Source organism: Arachis ipaensis, chromosome B5, assembly GCF_059453495.1.
Source record: "Arachis ipaensis isolate K30076 ecotype BB chromosome B5, ASM5945349v1, whole genome shotgun sequence".
In the NCBI taxonomy this organism is placed as follows: domain Eukaryota; kingdom Viridiplantae; phylum Streptophyta; class Magnoliopsida; order Fabales; family Fabaceae; genus Arachis; species Arachis ipaensis.
In genome coordinates, this window is record NC_142440.1 from 158,437,914 (window position 1) to 158,456,324 (window position 18,411).

General features: G+C 28.2%; 2 protein-coding genes and 1 non-coding gene across 3 annotated transcripts; 2 read left to right on the forward strand and 1 right to left on the reverse strand.

The window, feature by feature from the left end:
* The first annotated feature begins 7,833 nt into the window (after window positions 1–7,833).
* Window positions 7,834–10,721, forward strand: LOC107644868 (rRNA 2'-O-methyltransferase fibrillarin 2). Its single transcript, XM_016348815.3, has 7 exons — window positions 7,834–7,993; window positions 8,104–8,399; window positions 8,628–8,723; window positions 8,832–8,909; window positions 9,004–9,180; window positions 9,992–10,060; window positions 10,331–10,721. The coding sequence occupies exons 1-7, from the start codon at window positions 7,978–7,980 to the stop codon at window positions 10,505–10,507; spliced, it is 909 nt and encodes a 302-aa protein (XP_016204301.1). The 5' UTR covers window positions 7,834–7,977; the 3' UTR covers window positions 10,508–10,721.
* Window positions 9,647–9,719, forward strand: LOC148566399 (small nucleolar RNA snoR60). Its single transcript, XR_015885270.1, has one exon. It is a non-coding gene; the product is annotated as a small nucleolar RNA snoR60 (small nucleolar RNA).
* Window positions 10,722–11,028: 307 nt separating the features above from the next.
* LOC107644869 (protein DETOXIFICATION 35) lies at window positions 11,029–16,478 on the reverse strand. The gene is made up of 8 exons (XM_016348816.3): window positions 16,086–16,478; window positions 14,660–15,285; window positions 14,007–14,063; window positions 13,409–13,647; window positions 13,138–13,256; window positions 12,758–12,844; window positions 12,283–12,501; window positions 11,029–11,086 (listed from the first exon to the last, which is right to left on the reverse strand). Exons 1-7 carry the CDS (start codon window positions 16,389–16,391, stop codon window positions 12,436–12,438), a joined length of 1,500 nt encoding a protein of 499 aa, XP_016204302.1. The 5' UTR covers window positions 16,392–16,478; the 3' UTR covers window positions 11,029–11,086; window positions 12,283–12,435.
* Between the last annotated feature and the right edge of the window lie 1,933 nt (window positions 16,479–18,411).

An 18,411-nucleotide genomic window follows, 5' to 3' on the forward strand; every position in this document is an offset into this window, starting at 1 on the left:
TCAACCCTGTGATTTTGTTTCTTTTAATTATTTTATTAGTCTGTTTAGTTTTATTAAATTTTAAGTTAAGTTTTTATTTTTTTTTCTAAGTTTTTAGGTTGTTTTTTTTTTGTAATTAGATTTTTTTTAATATAAAAATATTAAAATTAACTGAATTTTTTTTAAATCAAAGATATTCATAATTAAATATTAAATTAGATCTTTAACCATATATATTTTTAGAGAAATATTTTGTTAATTTTAATATTTTAGACGTAAACAGGACCTAATTGCAAAATAAAAAATAGTGTAACGACTCAATTGAAAAGAAAAAAATATAAAAATTAAAAGTTTAGTAAAATTATAGAGAACAGAATAATTAAATTTTTTTATAATTTTATTGAGTAATTAATAATTTAGCTACTATAGCTATTAAGTTTATTTTTTAACTATAATTTATCAATAAAAATATAATTAATACATTAAAAATAAGCTATTAAATTAAAAAAAAAACTATTTTGACAAATTTAATTTACAACATCTTTAAAAGTAGAAAATTCTATTTAGATCAAACAAAATTTCACAATCAACAAGTTGTTGTTTCTACTAGTTTTCTATTGTTGTAATATTATTTTTTTTTAATAATTTTATGTTTAATTTGGGGAAATTGAAAGGCAAGAAGCAAGTTCTTTGGTTTCAAAATCTATCTCAACAAAGTAGTTTTTCAAAAATTGAGGATGCCCATATAAGTTAAGTCGTTAAGAAACTTCTCATAATATACCAATATATAAGATATATGTTTTTTTAGATATGCAAATAATTTATTATTTTTATTTTAAAAATACTATAAAATTTGTGAATACATTTAACTGTAAAATTTAAAGGATAATATATATTAAAGAAAAAAAATCTATCTATAAATTGGAATAATTCTTGTAAGTTTTTGTTCTTAATATTATAAAGTGTGATTTTTTGTTATACAATATTTTTTTACATATTTTTTTTGTACTACTTAGAGTTATAAGATGAGAAATTACACACTTTATATTATCAATTAAGAAATAAACTAATATATATTGATTAATTTCTAAAAATTGAATAAATGTGAGTTGGATTGAAAATTTAAAATTTATTATACTTGGAACGAAAATCAAATATCTGACTGCTAATTAATTAAAGGATAACTATTTAAATAAGTATATCTGCTTATGTCTAAATGATTTAAATTCTATTATAAGAGAAAAATGATTATAAATCCAAGTATATTTTCAAATTAAAAAACTGACAAATAAGGTTTGAACATAAAAAAAATATTAGACAAAGTTTTTTTTTGTGTAAGTAGATTGCACATTAACAAATAAAGTTGAAAGAAGTCACGAAAAAAATAAAGTTAGAAGTAAACCAAATTGGCTTATGAATAACTACATAAGTTCAGTTGAAAATTTTTTTATTACATATTTATATGGATAAAGTTTAAACTTACTAAGCTTAGTTTATTTGCTAGTAAATTGGTTCTATTTTTCACACATTATATCAATGAATTGCTAAATTACATCAATTATGTGTAAGTTAGCATCCCAAATATTTTGATATTTGAAAAAAAAACCATTTGCTTCTTCAATTATATTATTTGTATACCAATATTAATTATTAAATTAATTATTCATATAAAAAAATATATTAAATATATTAGTTAATAGATGAATATGTAATTTTAACATTTTTTGCTTTTTTTTTACCTTAGTTAAAATTTTGGTTGCTCTTTTATTATATACAATTAATTGTTTTATTTTTATATATAAATTATAATTTACAAAAATTATACTCATGCTATTTTATCCTATTTCACTTTCAATTTTCATGTTTACTGAGTACAAATAAATTCATGTTGTGTTAATGAATTTATAAAAGGGTTGGATAATAATAAAATCATCATTTTTTTCATTGCGTATTAAGTTACACTCATCCAAAATAGTTAAATTATTACCTACTAGTTCATGAATTTTTCATGCAAAATAGTTAAATTATTAATTACTAATTCATGAATTTTTCATTGATGTTAGTTGCAAAATCAGTACCACACTTTCGTATCATGGAGAGATAGTATATATATCAAGCCTATCATTTAAATTTCAATCTCATTTACTAATTAATAACCACACACAAAATATATACATTTATTAATATTTTGTTATATTTGAAATAATAGAAAATGTCTATTGTGAGACTGAATAAGTATAAATATAGTAATGATAAAAATAAAGAAGAAGAGGAAGAAGAAAAAGAAGATGAAAATAAAAAAAATAAAAAAAAAAGATTAATAAAAAAAAGAGTAAACAAGACAAAAAAAAGAGAAAAAGAAAAAGAAAAAGAGAAAAATAAAATATTAAATCAAGAGACTGGAAGGAGAGATTTTAATGGCTATTACAATTTATGCTACAGAAAATTTGACAATAATCATGGCCTTCAAATTCACCAGTCTAGTGTTCATCACAGCGAAACTAATATATGCACTGCTTGCAAAAGTAGAAGAAGATTTGCCACTGAAGCAGATCTTCAGGAGCATAAAGACAACTATGGCCCTAGAAATCATCATTAGTGATTAACATCTAGTGGTCTGTTTCACTAAATGAAAATGAAATAAAAAAAATAATTATTAAGTTTAAGTAGTTTTTATATTATGTTTTTAGTTAATTTAAGTATCTCCTAAAATTTAAGTGTTTAAGTAGTTTTTATATTATATCTTTAGTTGGCTTAAGTGTCTCCCAGAATTTCGGTCTTTATATGGGGATGTAAACAGGGTCGGTCACCAAAAATATTTTTAATTAAGTTATTTTTATAATATATTAATTAATGTTTTAATTTTTGGCTTCTTTTTTTTATTATATTTGTTCGTAATCTCTAGTTTAAAAGTTAGGAAAAGTCTAGAGGGCCAGCAACTTTATCAAATTCTGGCCAGCATGTAACCATCAAAGAAGAGTGAGCCATTGGATGAAATTTCACACTAATCTTACACCATTAAAAACCTCATTGATGGCTATTTGATGGCTATAAATCCTAAAAGTTGCTGCCCCCTAGCATTCCTCTAAAAGTTATTAATTCAACATTGATTAAAGGATAGTTGAACAAGCTTTAGATATCTAGCACAAAACAAATTAAATCATTCTTAAACAGATATTTCATGCTAAAACAAGTTATTCACTTGACTATTAAAAATCCAACTAAATTTTAAATAATAAAATTAAAATGGATTCAATATTTAATATTAATTGGGCTTTGTAATCCATTAGGTTTTTTCTGTCCATAAAGTAGTTCCTGATCGCGGAGCCCGTCCGAGACTCGAACTGTCAAAAACCCTAAACCCTAAAAGTTTAGCTATAAATCCTTCATTACCACATTTCATTTTCTTCATTCCAATCCGTATTCATTCTCAAGACGAACATGACCAACTAAGGGAGGAGATAAACAAGATTATGGATGAACTTGAAAACCAAAAAGTAGAAGAGTATGTTGAACCTGATCTAAGCAAGGATCTAGAGGAGGAGTTACATAAATTTGATAAACCCCACTTGAGTGTGAATTTTACGGTGTTTAAACTAAATTTTCCCTTATCAAGGGGACAGAGGAACATCGAAACAGTGAATGGTGAAATTTTATTCGTAGGAGACAATCATTCAGTTTCAGTGCCGAGTTTAAGGTGTCTTACACTCCTACTCTCACTCCAAATTCAATATATTATACAGATGATTACGTAAATGTTTACTTTCAGAATCTTGCATTTGGTTCGTGTGATACCGGAGTGTTCAATGTAGAAAATAAAAAATTTGGTAAACACTTTGTTCCAAGCTTCTCGACAAAAGGCATGCCACCACCAATATTTGTTGTGCCCCGCTATAGATGTAGTGTTAAAAGAATTGTTTAGGTTATAGATTTTATGAAGAAATTTGTATAATTTACTTGCAAGATAGAAACCGGGGTATTTTTAGATGGTTAATTTGTTTTATTTTATGGATGCATAATCTATGATGTTCTGTATTGTTTTGACTTAATATAATGGTACATCCTGCTAGTGCTTATTTTTAGTGCTATGGAAAAGAAATCAAATTGTTTGATTTAATTATTCTATTAGTTCGTATATTTTCACTCAATTTTTAATTAAATTTTTATATATTTTTTAATTAAATTCTTATGTTATTTTTAATTTTGTAATTAGATTTTTTTTAATATAAAAAATATTATAATTAATTAAATATTTTTTTATAAATTAAAAATATTTACAATTAAAAATTAAATTAAATTTTTTATCACATATTTTTAAAAAAAAAAGTATTTTATTAATTTTAACATTTTTAATGTAAAAAAAAATTAATTATAAAATTAAAAGTAATATAAAGACTTAACTAAAAAGTAAAATATAAAAATTTAATTAAAAATTTGATAAAATTATAAAAATTAACCGAATAATTAAATTATTTTTTTATAATTTTACTGAGTAATTAATAATTTAGCTACTATAACTGTTAAGTTCATTTTTCAACTAGAATTTATTAATAAAAATATAATACATACATTAAAAATCAGCTAATTAAAAGCAGAAAATTCTATTTAGATCAAACAAAATTCCACAAGAACAATTTGTTGTTTCTACTAGCCTTCTATTGTTGTAATATTTTTCTTTAATAATGTTATGTTTAATTTGGAGAAAATTTTTTTGTTTGGTGACTTTTTTTTTATTTTTTAGGAGAAATTGAAAGAAAAAAAGCTATTTTCTTTGGTTTCAAAATCTATCTCAGTAAAGTACTGTTTTCAAAAAAACTGAGGATGCACGTATAAGATTTTTTTTTTTTTTTACCAAAGATGGGATGCACATAGAAATTAAGTCGTTAAGAAACTTTCCATAATATACCAATATATAAGATATATGCTTTTTTAGATATGTAAATAATTTTTTATTTTTATTTTAAAGATATTATAAAATTTGTGAATACATTTAACTGTAAAATTTAAAGGATAACATATATTAAAGAAAAAAATCTATCTATAAACTGAAATAATTTTTGTGAGTAATATTATAAAGTGTGATTTTTTATTATACAATATTTTTTTACATATTTTTTTGTACCACTTAAAAAATATAAGATGAAAAATCATATTTTATATTATCAATTAAGAAATAAACTAATATATATTGATTAATTTCTAAAACTTGAATAAATATGAGAGTTGGATTGGAAATTTAAAACTTGTTATGCTTGGAGTGAAAATCGACTGCTAATTAATTAAAGGAGAACTATTTAAACAAGTATATCTATATATGTCTAAATTATTCAAATTCTATTATAAGAAAAAAATTATTATAAATCTAAGTATATTTCTAAATTAAAAAACTGATAAATAAGGCTTGATCATAGAAAAAATACAAAAAAAAAAAAAGTTAGAAGTAAGTCAAATTGGTTCATGAATAATTAGATAAGTTGAGTTAAAAAATTTATTATTAAATGGCCCAAGCTTAAATATATTAAGCTTAGTTTATTTGCTAGTAAGTTAGCTCTATTTTTCACACACTATATTGATAAATTGCTAAATTACATAAGTTATGTGTAAGTTAGTATTCTAAATATTTTGATATTTATTATTGGATAATTTAGATATACATAAAAATATTATATTAATAATATTTCTATAATTTAAGTATAAATACGGTACTCCAAGTGTACTCTCGTGTATATTTTTACTAGGATAGAAAATTATACATTCTAATTTGTTAGGATCGTAAATTAGAATGCATAATTTTTATAGTATGTTTTGAGTTGGCTTGAGTGCCTCCCAGAGTTTTGGCCTTTGTATGGGGATGTAAATAGTGTCGGCCACCAAAAAGATTTTTATATTTTAATGTTATGTTTCAAGTTATTTTAATAATATATTAATTAATGTTTTCATTTTTTTCTTTTTTTTATTATATATTTTTTCAGAATCTCTCATTTCAAAGTTGTTAATTCAACATTAATTAAAGTATAGTTAAACAAATTTTAGGTTGCTAACACTAATTATACATTCTAATTTGTTAGGATGATAAATTAGAATGCCTAATTTTCTATCCTAATAAAGATATACATGAGAGTACTCTTGGAGTACCATATTTTTACTTAAATTATAGAAATATTATTAATATAATATTTTTATGTATATCTAAATTATCCATTAATAATATTTAAAATAAATTATTTACTTTTTCAATTATATTATTTATATATTAATATTAATTATTAAATTAATTATTTATGTAAAAAGATATATTAAATATATAATTAATATTCTTATATATAAATTATAATTTATAAAAATTATATTCATGCTATTTTACCCTTATTCACTTTCAATTTTTATGTCTACTAATTATAAATAAACTCATGTTATTTTGATGAATTTATGAAACACAGTTAGATAATAATAAATTCATTGTTGGGTATTAAATTAGACTCATGCAAAATAGTTAGATACCTACTAGCTTATGAATTTGATGTTAGTTGTAAAATCAATATCACACTTTTATAACATCTATAGGTAGTATATATACCAAGCTTTAATTTAAATTTCAATCTCACCTACTAATTAATAACCACACATAAAATATATATTATTTATTAATATTTTGTTATATTTATATTAATAGAAAATGGCTACTGTAGGACTAAATAGGTATAAATATAATAATGATAAAAATAAAAAAAAGAAGAGAAAAAACAAAAAAAAGATAAAAAAAAAAAGAAAAAAGACTAATAAAAAAAGAGTAAGCAAGCCAAGAAAAGAGAAAAAGAAGAAGAAAAAGAGAAAAATAAAAGATTAAGCTAAAAGATTGGAAGAAGAGATTTTAATGGTTTTTGTAACTTATGCGATAAAGACTGTGATAATGATCACGCTCTTAAAGATCATCAGTCTAGAGTTCATCTTAACGAAACCAATGTATGCACTACTTGTCTAGATTATAACGGTTGCTGATTAATTATTTAATAGGAAATTAGAAGTAGTACTCTTTTAGTACTCCTTTAGTACTCCATTGCTTTAATTAGGCATTTTGTTCAGATCTGTTATCATTAGCTTTATTGAACTGTACAAAATTAGTTAAAATAGTATAACCATATATATAGTTATTATTGGTATTGTAATTAATGTGATTCTTCATTAATACGAATTTATCAATTACTTTCATTTCAGTTTCTCTAGTTGTATGTAAATCAGATCTTGATGAGCATTATAGGAACTATGACAATAGACATCATCGTTAGTGATGTCTGGTTTACTAAAGAAAAATGAAACAAAAGATCTTTAATTATTAAATTTAAGTAGTTTTTATATTATGCTTTTAATCGGTTTAAGTGTCTCCCAATATCTAAGTATTTGAGTAGTTTTTATATTATGTATTTAGTCAGCTTAAGTGCCTCCCAGAATTTCGACCTTTGTTTAAGAATGTAAATAGAGTCGGCTACCAAAAATATTTTTAATCAAGTTATTTTTATAATTTATTAATTAATGTTTTAATTTTGAGCTTTTTTCTTTAATTATATTTTTTTAGAATTTCTACTTTAAAAAGTTATTAATTCAACATTAATTAAAAGATAGTTGAACAAGCTTTAGATTTCGGACACTAATTAAACCATTCTTAAATGCTAAAAGAAGTTATTCACATGTCTATTTAAAATCCAACTAAAATTTAAATAATAAAATTAAAATGAATTCAATATTTAATATTAATTGGGCTTTGTGATCCATTAAGTTTTTTCGGTCCACAAAGTAGTTCCCGATCGCAGAGCCAGTAACCAAGCAACTCGTTGATCCATGACCAAAAAAAAAAAAAAGCAACTCGTTGATCCGAGACTCGCACTGTCAAAAACCCTAAACCCTAAAAGTTTAGCTATAAATTCTTCATTACCACACTTCATTTTGTCTTCATTCCGATCCGTATTCATTCAAACCCTTCTATAATCTAAGCTTTCGAAGATGGCTCCTCCCCGAGGTTATTGCCAAATCGTGTTTCCTTTTTCGTAATTCAATCTCTAGTACTTTTGGCTTGATTCTACTGGTTCTTCATAATGTTTGATAAGTTTGAAATTTCATTTTCTGCAGGTCGTGGTGGTGCTGGTGGAGGGTTCAGGGGTGGCAGAGGTGACAGAGGCAGAGGGAGAGGTGGTGGTGGTGGAAGAGGTACGCCATTCAAAGCTCGAGGTGGCGGCGGCAGAGGTGGTGGTGGTCGTGGAGGAGGTAGGGGTGGCCGTGGAGGAATGAAGGGAGGCAGCAAGGTTGTGGTTGAACCTCACAGACATGAAGGTATTTTCATTGCAAAGGGTAAAGAAGATGCTCTTGTTACTAAGAATTTGGTTCCTGGTGAAGCTGTTTATAATGAGAAGAGGATCACTGTGCAGGTTATTTTCTTCTTCAGCTTGTACCAATTTTTTTTTCTTTTTTGGTGTGTAAATAATTTGTTGATTTTTATAATATGCTGCATTATGTAATGAAATGCTTGAGAGCTGTTGGTTTTAGCATCTGTTATTATCTTGTTCATGCCTTGCAAAAAGAAAGAAAAAATTAGATTAGTGTACTTAAACATAGCATCTGTTATGTTGCATATGAACTATTATTACATTCTGCAGAAGGAGGATGGCTCAAAAGATGAGTACAGGGTTTGGAACCCTTTCCGTTCCAAGTTGGCTGCTGCCATTCTCGGTGGGGTTGACAACATATGGATTGTAAGTAGTTTCAGGTGTCTTAATAACATGTGTTGTGTCTTAGCCTTTGCTTTGAATCCTGTATATTAATTTGCATATTCTGATCGGCTTCGCTTGTGTTCTATAAAGAAACCTGGTGCTCGAGTCCTGTACCTAGGAGCTGCTTCTGGAACAACTGTTTCACATGTGTCGGATGTTGTTGGTCCGGTATGTACTAATTCAAAATTCTATAATCATTTCAAGTGATTTTATGGTTTTCAAGAGCTGCTAAGAATTTGTTGTTTGTGATTGATGTATGCAGAATGGAGTTGTCTATGCCGTGGAGTTCTCTCATCGTAGCGGGCGTGACTTGGTCAACATGGCGAAGAAACGCACCAATGTTATACCCATTATTGAAGATGCTAGACATCCAGCTAAGTACAGGATGTTGATTGGCATGGTAGATGTGATATTTTCTGATGTTGCGCAGCCTGATCAGGTGTGGTTTAAGGCTTTAAGCTTCTTGGCAATTCGATTGTGAAAGATATATCTGTTAAATATTGAAGTTTTAGAGGATGGTTCCACCCTCCTTTTGACTGTTTAACCTATTCATTTTTTATCTTCTTTTCATGTCTTTTTATGGCTGTCAAACTTCAGGTAAGTATCTCTTTGCTCCAATTCTGTATGTTCATGCTCTACAGTTTTTGCATGTCAAAATTTTCATTGAGGCAATCAAATGATGTTTTTATTATTATCTTTATTTATTTTTTTTTAACTTTTAGTGATAACCTGCTGCATAGGGCAAAGTCTTTTTCTTTCAAATTTTTTTATATGTTTATGCAATGTACTTTCCATTTAAAATTCTCTTAAAAGCTTCCTGTTTTCAGTAATTGATGGATGTTAATAGTTCTCAAATACAAAGTATTTTTTCACTTGAACAATTTCCTCTTCTATATGTTACATCTGTGCACATGAGGAGATATACTCGGATTCCCCTTCAGGACATCTTGGATGATGCAGATTCGAGATTCTGATGCACGACTTATTTTTTTTTTCTATCCCAATGTTTTCTCTCTAGAACAGTAAACTTGCTTTTGCAGTATTTAGTTCCTTGATAAGTTGGTTTTTCTTTCGATGTTCCGGTCTTCTCTGAGCATGTAGTCTGCTTTATTTGTGGACTTGTAATCTAACCGGATAATAGTTCTATGAGAACATTATTTCCTTACGTTACCAACAGTCTGGATTATAAATTAGATTATGCATCAATATTTTCCCCCTAAAACTTTATGCTATATTGATCACCCTTGCAGGCAAGGATTTTAGCATTGAATGCCTCATATTATCTCAAAGCAGGGGGTCATTTTGTTATTTCAATCAAGGTTTGTTTACGTTAGATTTTTGTTGATAAGATGCCTCTCATGTGGAGTACATCCATAATTCACATATATTCTTAATTGAAATCTGTCCTTTCATAATATAATTTATGAATGAATTAGATAGATGGTTAAAGTTGCTCAGCAACAGTTGAAAACCTTATCCTAATGGTTGCAGTTTGATTATGTGGATCAAACGAGTCCTTAATGTGTTGGATTGTTTGACTTGGAAAAAAGGGGTAGTGATCAATAATCTAATTTTTTTGTATGCAATAGGCCAACTGCATAGATTCCACAGTACCAGCGGAGTCGGTGTTTGCAAGTGAAGTCAATAAGCTGAAGGCGGAGCAGTTTAAGCCTTTTGAGCAAGTCACCCTTGAACCATTCGAACGGGACCATGCCTGTGTCGTTGGTGGATACAGAATGCCTAAGAAGAAAAAAGATGCCGAGTAAACTTGTTTTTTAAGATTACATTACATGTTTTAATATTCAATATCTTGAGATGTTAGTGATATATTGTGAATAAAGAAATCTTGAGATTTTTATACCTACACCTTGTTCTGATAGTCTCTACTCGATAGAAGCTTTTCAAAAGAATGTGTAATGTAAATTTGTAATTTCATGGTTGGGTTTCTTCTTATAGTGTTATCAAAGTGATTATTTTGTTATCTTTTTGCTTGGTTGAAGCAATTTCTCTTAATGTTTCAATTAAGTTTCTTTTAAAGGGAGAAAAGGCAATCCTCTGCGTTACTGATGCGTTATATGAATAGCGTATTCAGCCCTTTTGGTTGCCAAAATTGATGATTGAGCACATGCTTGCGAGTGCCATTTTTCTCCATATGGTTCTTGCATTCAGTTGCTCTCATATCATCATCATATGTATGAATTTTATCTGGTTGAATCCCTGCATTTTGATTTGAATTTTATCTTTTCTTTTGATATAGAATTGGGAAGTTCTTTAGTGTTAACAGCCATTGGATTATAATTTTAGTAACAGTTTATAACTTATCCTCTCTTAGAAGGGATTATTAACTTTAGGGGTAAGTACGATTTTGGTGCCTTAAGTTTAGTGCCAGAATCGAATTCGTCCCTCTTGTTATTTTGCCATTAAAGTCGTCCCTAATGTTTTTTTTCGTATTAAAATCGTCCTTTTTATTTTTTTTGGACAAAAATACCCTTACCACTACCAACATAATTACTTCCTCCACCACCAACACCAACACCACCGCCACAACCTCCACCACCAGCACCACCACCAACACCGCCGCCGTCCCCCTCCCCGCTTTCCCCCTCCCCCCTGTCCCCTTTCCCCTCCCTGCCTCCCTGCCTCCCTGCACCCCCACGCCCACCCCCACCCCCGCCCCGCGTTCCCTCCCCCTCCCCCTCCCGGTTTTCCCTTCCCCGCACCCCCACCCCGCGTCACCCCCCCTCGCCGTCTTCCCTTCCCAGCACCCCCACTCCCACCCCGCGTCACCTCCCCCTCCCCGTTTTCCCTTCCCCGCACCCCCACTCCCACCCCGCGTCACCCCTCCTCCCCGTTTTCCCTTTCCAGCGCCCACACTCCCACCCCGCGTCACCTCCCCCTCCCCGTCTCCCCTTCCCCGCACCCACACTCCCACCAGGCGGCCCCACCCCTTCCCCGTATCCCCTTCCCCCCACCCTCCACCTCCACCACCACCAGAGAAGCAGAAACAAAGCAGAAAATCAACAAATCCAACACAAATTTAACACAAGCAAAAATAGAAAGCAACAAATCAACAAAGAAGAAGAAGAAGGTGATGGTGGTGCGGTGCGGTGCCGGAGAGCGGCAAGGCGGCGGCGGGACGGCGAGACTGCGGCGGCGGGACGGCGGCTTCCCTTCCCCTTCATCGTCATCATCATCAGAGTTCTGGAGGAGGAGGAGGCGACGACGGCGGCGATGACGGAGGCTCCCCGGCGCCGTCCCCGTCCCCCTCTTCCCCTCCCCTCCCCCTTCGTTTTGTAACCCTTTTCTTCTCCCACCCCCAACGCGTTTTTACGCGTTTTCTTTTTTTTTTTTTTAATTTTATAATTTTTATTATTAAAATAGGATAGGGGTAGTTTAGGAATAAAACAAAAAATTTTATTGAAAATGACGATTTTAATACGAAAAAAAACATTAAGGACGACTTTAATGGCAAAATAACAAGAGGGACGAATTCGATTCTGGCACTAAACTTAAGGGACCAAAATCGTACTTACCCCTTAACTTTACAAAATATTAACCCTATTGAGATATGATTACAATATCAACAATTTTTTTTATACTAACGAATTACAATTCCACACCATATGAAATGGGAAGAACAGAGTCCTTTTCTTGTGTCTTTTAAGGTTCTTGGGAGATGTTACATTTTAATATTTTATATCATCTCTTTTCGGATTCCCTTGGGGCTCCACTTTTGCATGCGATTAGCTGTTTGCTCCACCTGCAAATTGTATTTATGATTTTATCACAAGGTAACATTAGATGATTAAAAAGAAAATTACAAAGCACAGGTTGAATAGGATGAAACATTCGGGGAAAAGAAACATTGTGTTGTAATAGCTCTTAATGCATAATGATTGATGGACAATGATTCTTCCAAATTCTACACAAAAAGTACTTAATTGGCTCGCTTAATGATGCTTGATTAAGACGTTGACATAACTAGCTTACATATAATAACAATAACAATGTGTTACCTGTTTGGTCCAGTTGGTTCTCCAAATAATAACTGTGATGACCAAAATCTGAATAATACTTCCGGACAGTGTCCCTCCCCATAGCCCCTACATCCACCAAGGTATCAAATAATATAATGTAAATAAAGCCTAGAAGATGCTTTTCCATGCTGTAGTACTTTCATTATTGGTTATTGGATACATTAAAAATCAGTAAATTATGTATTTATGTATAAATATAAATAAATTATTTATTCTTTATATTTTAATATATATTCTATATTGGTGTTTAATTTTTTATATAAATGTACCATAATTAAATTTATTTTTTCTTTAAAGGGACGCTTTGAAGATTAAGGAAGAAAAAATAATTGGTATAGAAACAAGGTCAAGGTGAATACCTTCACACCAAAATGTTGAATGAAACCAAGAAAATAGCCAAGTGAGAGTCCAAAAATGTAATAACATGCCAAGTTTATGTATCCAACCATTACTTGCCATCCACATCCCGTAGCAACACCTATGGACAAAATAATTAAAAAACAAACTAAGGTTAATACCTAATAGTTAATGGAAATGGAATAACTCTACACAAACACAAGGTTCTTTCCTTTTTTTTCTTCCTTTGGTGAATAATTATATAAGGTTAAAAGAGGAAGTGTAATTAATTACCTGTTATCACTAGCGAAGCACTACTAATAATCAAGGCTAGAGCAAGAACATTAGCTAAATCACCCACAGCTTTGATCATATCCTCACTGTTGGTAAAGATTGTGGCAATTTGTTGTTTGCTAAAGAAGATTACGATCATGAATAAAATCCCCATGAAGAGGGACTCAAACATTGCCACAAAGAATGAGTATCTTGCTGCTCTTGGATGTGACATGCCAAGTGTATTAGACACACGAACACTAGGAGTACAATAATAAAAAATCACATTAAGAAATAAGCATTAGAACAAAACAAAGAAAAATGAACACAAATTATCATTAAAAGAAATTAGATTCTTATTGCAGATATAAATTTTAAATCAAATTTCTCTAAATAATTATCATTTAAAAATAATATTGTAAGAATATAATTACAAACTTTTTTGTATAATAGAGATTAAACTTTTTTGTAAGGACTTATTTAAAAATAATATTGTAATAGAGATCAAACACACACACACACTCTCTTAAAGTCATATTTCCCCGCCATTATGTATATTATTTTCTGTTAATAATAATAATAATTGTCATTTTGATTTTTAGTATAATCCGTCATTCACCTGGTGGCGATACTCATTCCAAAGAGAAGCATGGCGTAGATACCCAGAATATTCATGCTGAAACATAAAGTAACATTAGTGAAGTAAACCAAGATAACATAGGAATTACACGCTAGATTTTAAACAACAAAAACTCAATAGAAAAAAAAATGTGTATTCCAAGCAATATAAGTATGAATTTAATTTTTATACACGGAAAGTATAAAGTAATATTTTACATATCAGTAAAAAATATTAAAAATAAATACTCAATTTGATCACAACAAATTTTAAATTTGATACTTTGATCTCGAAAAATTTTTATTATTCTAAAAATAATTCTCTTAAGACAAATTATTTCATCACTTTCAATAAAATTTTTAATGTGTGTTGAAAAAAAAAGCATATAACAAATTTTATTATAAAATAAATTATTCTTTCTGCAAAAATACCAATATATCTCAAGGATTTTTAGTGTAATAATTTTTTTTAGTAATTAAAATATTCAATAAAAAATGTCTTGAAAATCAGTTTAGATGTTTACTCAAATTAATTTTCAACCGTCTAAATTGATGATTGTGTAAACTTTTTATATTATCAGTATATTAAAATTAAACTCTATAATTAGTTAATTACATAACAACAGACAATGAAATTTAATTTGATTATCTTACCAAATAGAATAGGAACCAAGAGCAATCACAGGATTTTGAAGTTGACCAACAAGTAGCACAACAAAATTACCATGCCATTGGTCTAAGCAAGTCATCACAGAAAATGAAAGACTTAACCTAATAAATGCCCATAAATCAGAAAAAGCCATCCAAGACAAACCATTCCACCCTTCTTTGCACCAACAAGAAGCATAGATTGTAAGAGCCAAAGCAAAAACCCAACCTGTTACATTAGTGGCCAAAGCTAACCCTGTTGTACCCAAATCCATTGCATTTATGAATACATAAAGCAACAAATTTTGTATCACTAGGGACACAAATGATATGAACATGATTGCATTGACTTTGCATTGTGCTTGAAGGAATCTTTGGATTGGAAGACTAATTGCATAGGAAAACATGTTTGGAATTACTTGTAAGGCATAATTTCCAGCAATTTTGGCTATGCCTTTTTCTTGGCCAAGAAACTCTAAGATTGGTGTTGCATATATGTGTGTAGGTAACAAAAATATGGATGTCACAAATAATGCAATCCATGATCTTTGAACAAAAATTCCAGTGGATTGAATTTGTCCTGCTCCATATGCTTGTCCACAAAGTGTTGCCACTGCTGATGACATACCATACTGCAATTTTATTGAAACCATGAACTCTTAGATAATTATTAGATAGTTCTCAATGAATTTAAAATCAAGGGTTAATTATAAAAGTATTTACTAAAATGATCTTGTTTACTAACTAATTTATTGTGTTAATATCTTATTGAAATCTCCATGATAGTTGTTTTATATAAAATTTGAGTATAATAAATAATTTAAAAGAAGGAAAAAATATCAAATGATTACATATATATTCAACTAGAAACCAACTTTTGACTAAGGTAAAAAATATTTTGATCACTAATTATACTGCAAAACATATATTGAAAATGTATGAAATATCACATTAATATATAGAAATATTTAGTAACTGATTAGTATTTTTTTTTTTGGAGCAATGCTACATGACCAGCAAATATTATTATTTTTGGCAAGTATCTTATCAGCAATAATTTACATCTATATTTACAGGCATTTTATATACAAGAAGTATATAATTTACACTTATATTTATCAAAATTTTACACATAAATCAATACAATTTGCACCCAAATTTTTCAAAATTTGCATACATAAATTAATAAAATTTATTTGTTAAAAACAATTTAGTATTTGTGTTGGCCAAATAATGGCCAAAAATACTAAATATTGTTAACCCCAATAGTTTCTCATTTTTTATAGCATTTTTGAAACACATAGCACTGTATGTATTGCTATATGTTGAGAAATGGAAAGAAGAAAAACCAAGTTATTGGATGAAGAATTATGAGTAATATAAGAATGAAGAAGTAAGAAGAGAGTTATTGAGAAGGAATGAAGGTACAAACCAGCAAACAAAGATAGATAGAACTGATGACACCAGTGTAAACAGAAATAGAAGAGAGAATTATGTCTCCAATATGGCCAGCATATATGTTAACTGAGGAATTTATGAGAAACTGAAAGAGTGAGGAAAGTGCCACTGGCAATGCTATCTTCCATAACTTCACTGTCTCATTCCACAACACAAACTTTGCATCCTTCAAGCTCTTCACTCCCAAGTAATCATTCTCTTCATCATGATGATGATGATCACTACATGATTCTTTCCTCACATCAACTAGTAGTGGTGCCTCCATTTTGAATTCAAGCATGCCACCCTCTTCCCCAAAATTCTATATATAAAGATAACACTCTAATATATAAATTAATATGTATGTAAGTCTTATCTCTATGAAGATATTTACACAAAGGAGCCACTTAGATAAAGATGTCAAAAACGTCTTTTTTTTAAAGATGTTTTTTAAAAATTAAAATTTAACACATATAATTAATTAAATTGTATTATTTTTATTAAAATTAGACTAGATAAATCAGTTTAGCAAAAAAATTAATAAATTAAATTTTAAACCGGTATAAATTAATATTTTTTTATAAAAAAATTACTACAATATCCCTATTATAAAACACAACTAAAATATCCCTATTTTATATATATATATATTAATTTTGAAAACTTTAAATTCTAATCCTATAACGATAGAGAAGAAAAGGGTTAAAATTTAGAATTCTTAAAATTAATATATATAATAAGAGTATTTTAGTCATTTTATATAATAAGGGTATTGTAGTAATTTTTTATGAAAAAATAATATTAATTTAGACGAATTCAAAATTTGATTCACTATTTTTCGGTCAAATTAATTTGTCTGACCTAATTTTGACAAAAATAATATAATTTAAGTAATTATATGTGTTAAATTTTAATTATTAAAAAATATCTTTAAAAAAAGACGTTTTCTTATATCTTTACGGGAGCATCCCCTTTACACAAACGCTTTAATTTGCTGATATAGTTTCACAGCCATACAAAAGAAAATAGTGTAGAGGAAATTATTAACACTCTATTTTGGACTGTTATATTTTATTAACCGGAGTTTTCGATTTTAGAATGCTGCATTGTACGAAACAAGTCCTTTGTTTTCATATGCAATGTTGTAGCCTTTTCTTATTTGTCTTTTACTCAACTAAGACACAAGTATGGCACGTTTAATTTATAGCGCTTGTCTTTTTTTTAACAGCTAACAACATTAGTTTGCATGGCCAACACTCAATGTTAGATATTTTAATGGATTTATCTAATTTATATTTTAAGGATACATATTAACATGATAAATTAAAAAATTTAAAATTTAATATATTTATTTTTTATTTATTACATAAAAATATTTAAAACATTTTATTAATAATATAGTCTTATTATATATTCTAAGAACATAGGTTATTTAAATTATATTTTATTTTTTCTAAATTAAAAAAAAAAACACACACACACTATATCTGTCCTCAAAATTACTTTAATAAGAAAGTATTTGAATTTTATTTTAAAAAAATCCTATGTTATATCGAGTGTAATTGTGTACATTAACATTTAATTTAAAAAAAAAAACGTTTATTACAAAGACTTTTTTAGGGGAAATATTTTTATATAATCATATTTATTTAATAGTAGATATTATCATAAAGATTTTATAATTATCTTTATATAATAAATTATAATATTTGATTTTATTATGTTGTAAAAATATTATTTTTTTTAAATATGACTAAATATACAAAACACACTTTTAACATAAGAATTTTTATAAAAAAATATTTTTAACATCTTCATTTGAATAGATATCTTATTTAAATAATATCTTTATCTTTATGCAAAACAACAGTACACTACTAACAGATGTCCAAACAAAATTCAGCGTCGAAATATTAGTAATTAGCTTTCTCATTAATTGCTGTTGTGACTTGTGACTTGTGACTTTTCTTCTGGGAATATCTAAGGGGGATATAGATGCATGTGTCTTAACGTAGTGGTGGTCAATATTCTGCTCAAATCTCAATATGATTCCATTCCATGTTCTAGTAGTTCTCCGGGCCCTCTTAATTAAGGTACTAGGAATTATATACTCATCACAATTTGGATAATTTAATAAATGTATAATAAGTTTAAATTTTCTTACTATAAATATTTATGAATTCAACTCAAAAACTAATTTTTTTCAGTAAATGAAAATTAAAAAACAAAGTTACAATAAAATTTTTTTACTAATATTAACTAATTAAAAATTATTTTCTATTCTTATCTTAAGGTATTCATTATAACTATTATGAGTTTTA

Bases quoted from the DNA above. Each gene is read 5' to 3' on its own strand.
- LOC107644868 (XM_016348815.3), top strand. The intron at 8,400-8,627 runs GTTATTTTCTTC...TACATTCTGCAG, and splicing joins AGAAGAGGATCACTGTGCAG to AAGGAGGATGGCTCAAAAGA. The intron at 9,181-9,991 runs GTGTGGTTTAAG...TCACCCTTGCAG, and splicing joins ATGTTGCGCAGCCTGATCAG to GCAAGGATTTTAGCATTGAA.
- LOC107644869 (XM_016348816.3), bottom strand. From the start codon at position 16,391: ATGCTTGAATTCAAAATGGAGGCACCACTACTAGTTGATGTGAGGAAA. The intron at 15,286-16,085 runs GTTTGTACCTTC...ATAAAATTGCAG, and splicing joins CTATCTATCTTTGTTTGCTG to TATGGTATGTCATCAGCAGT. The intron at 14,064-14,659 runs GTAAGATAATCA...TTTATGTTTCAG, and splicing joins CTTGGTTCCTATTCTATTTG to CATGAATATTCTGGGTATCT.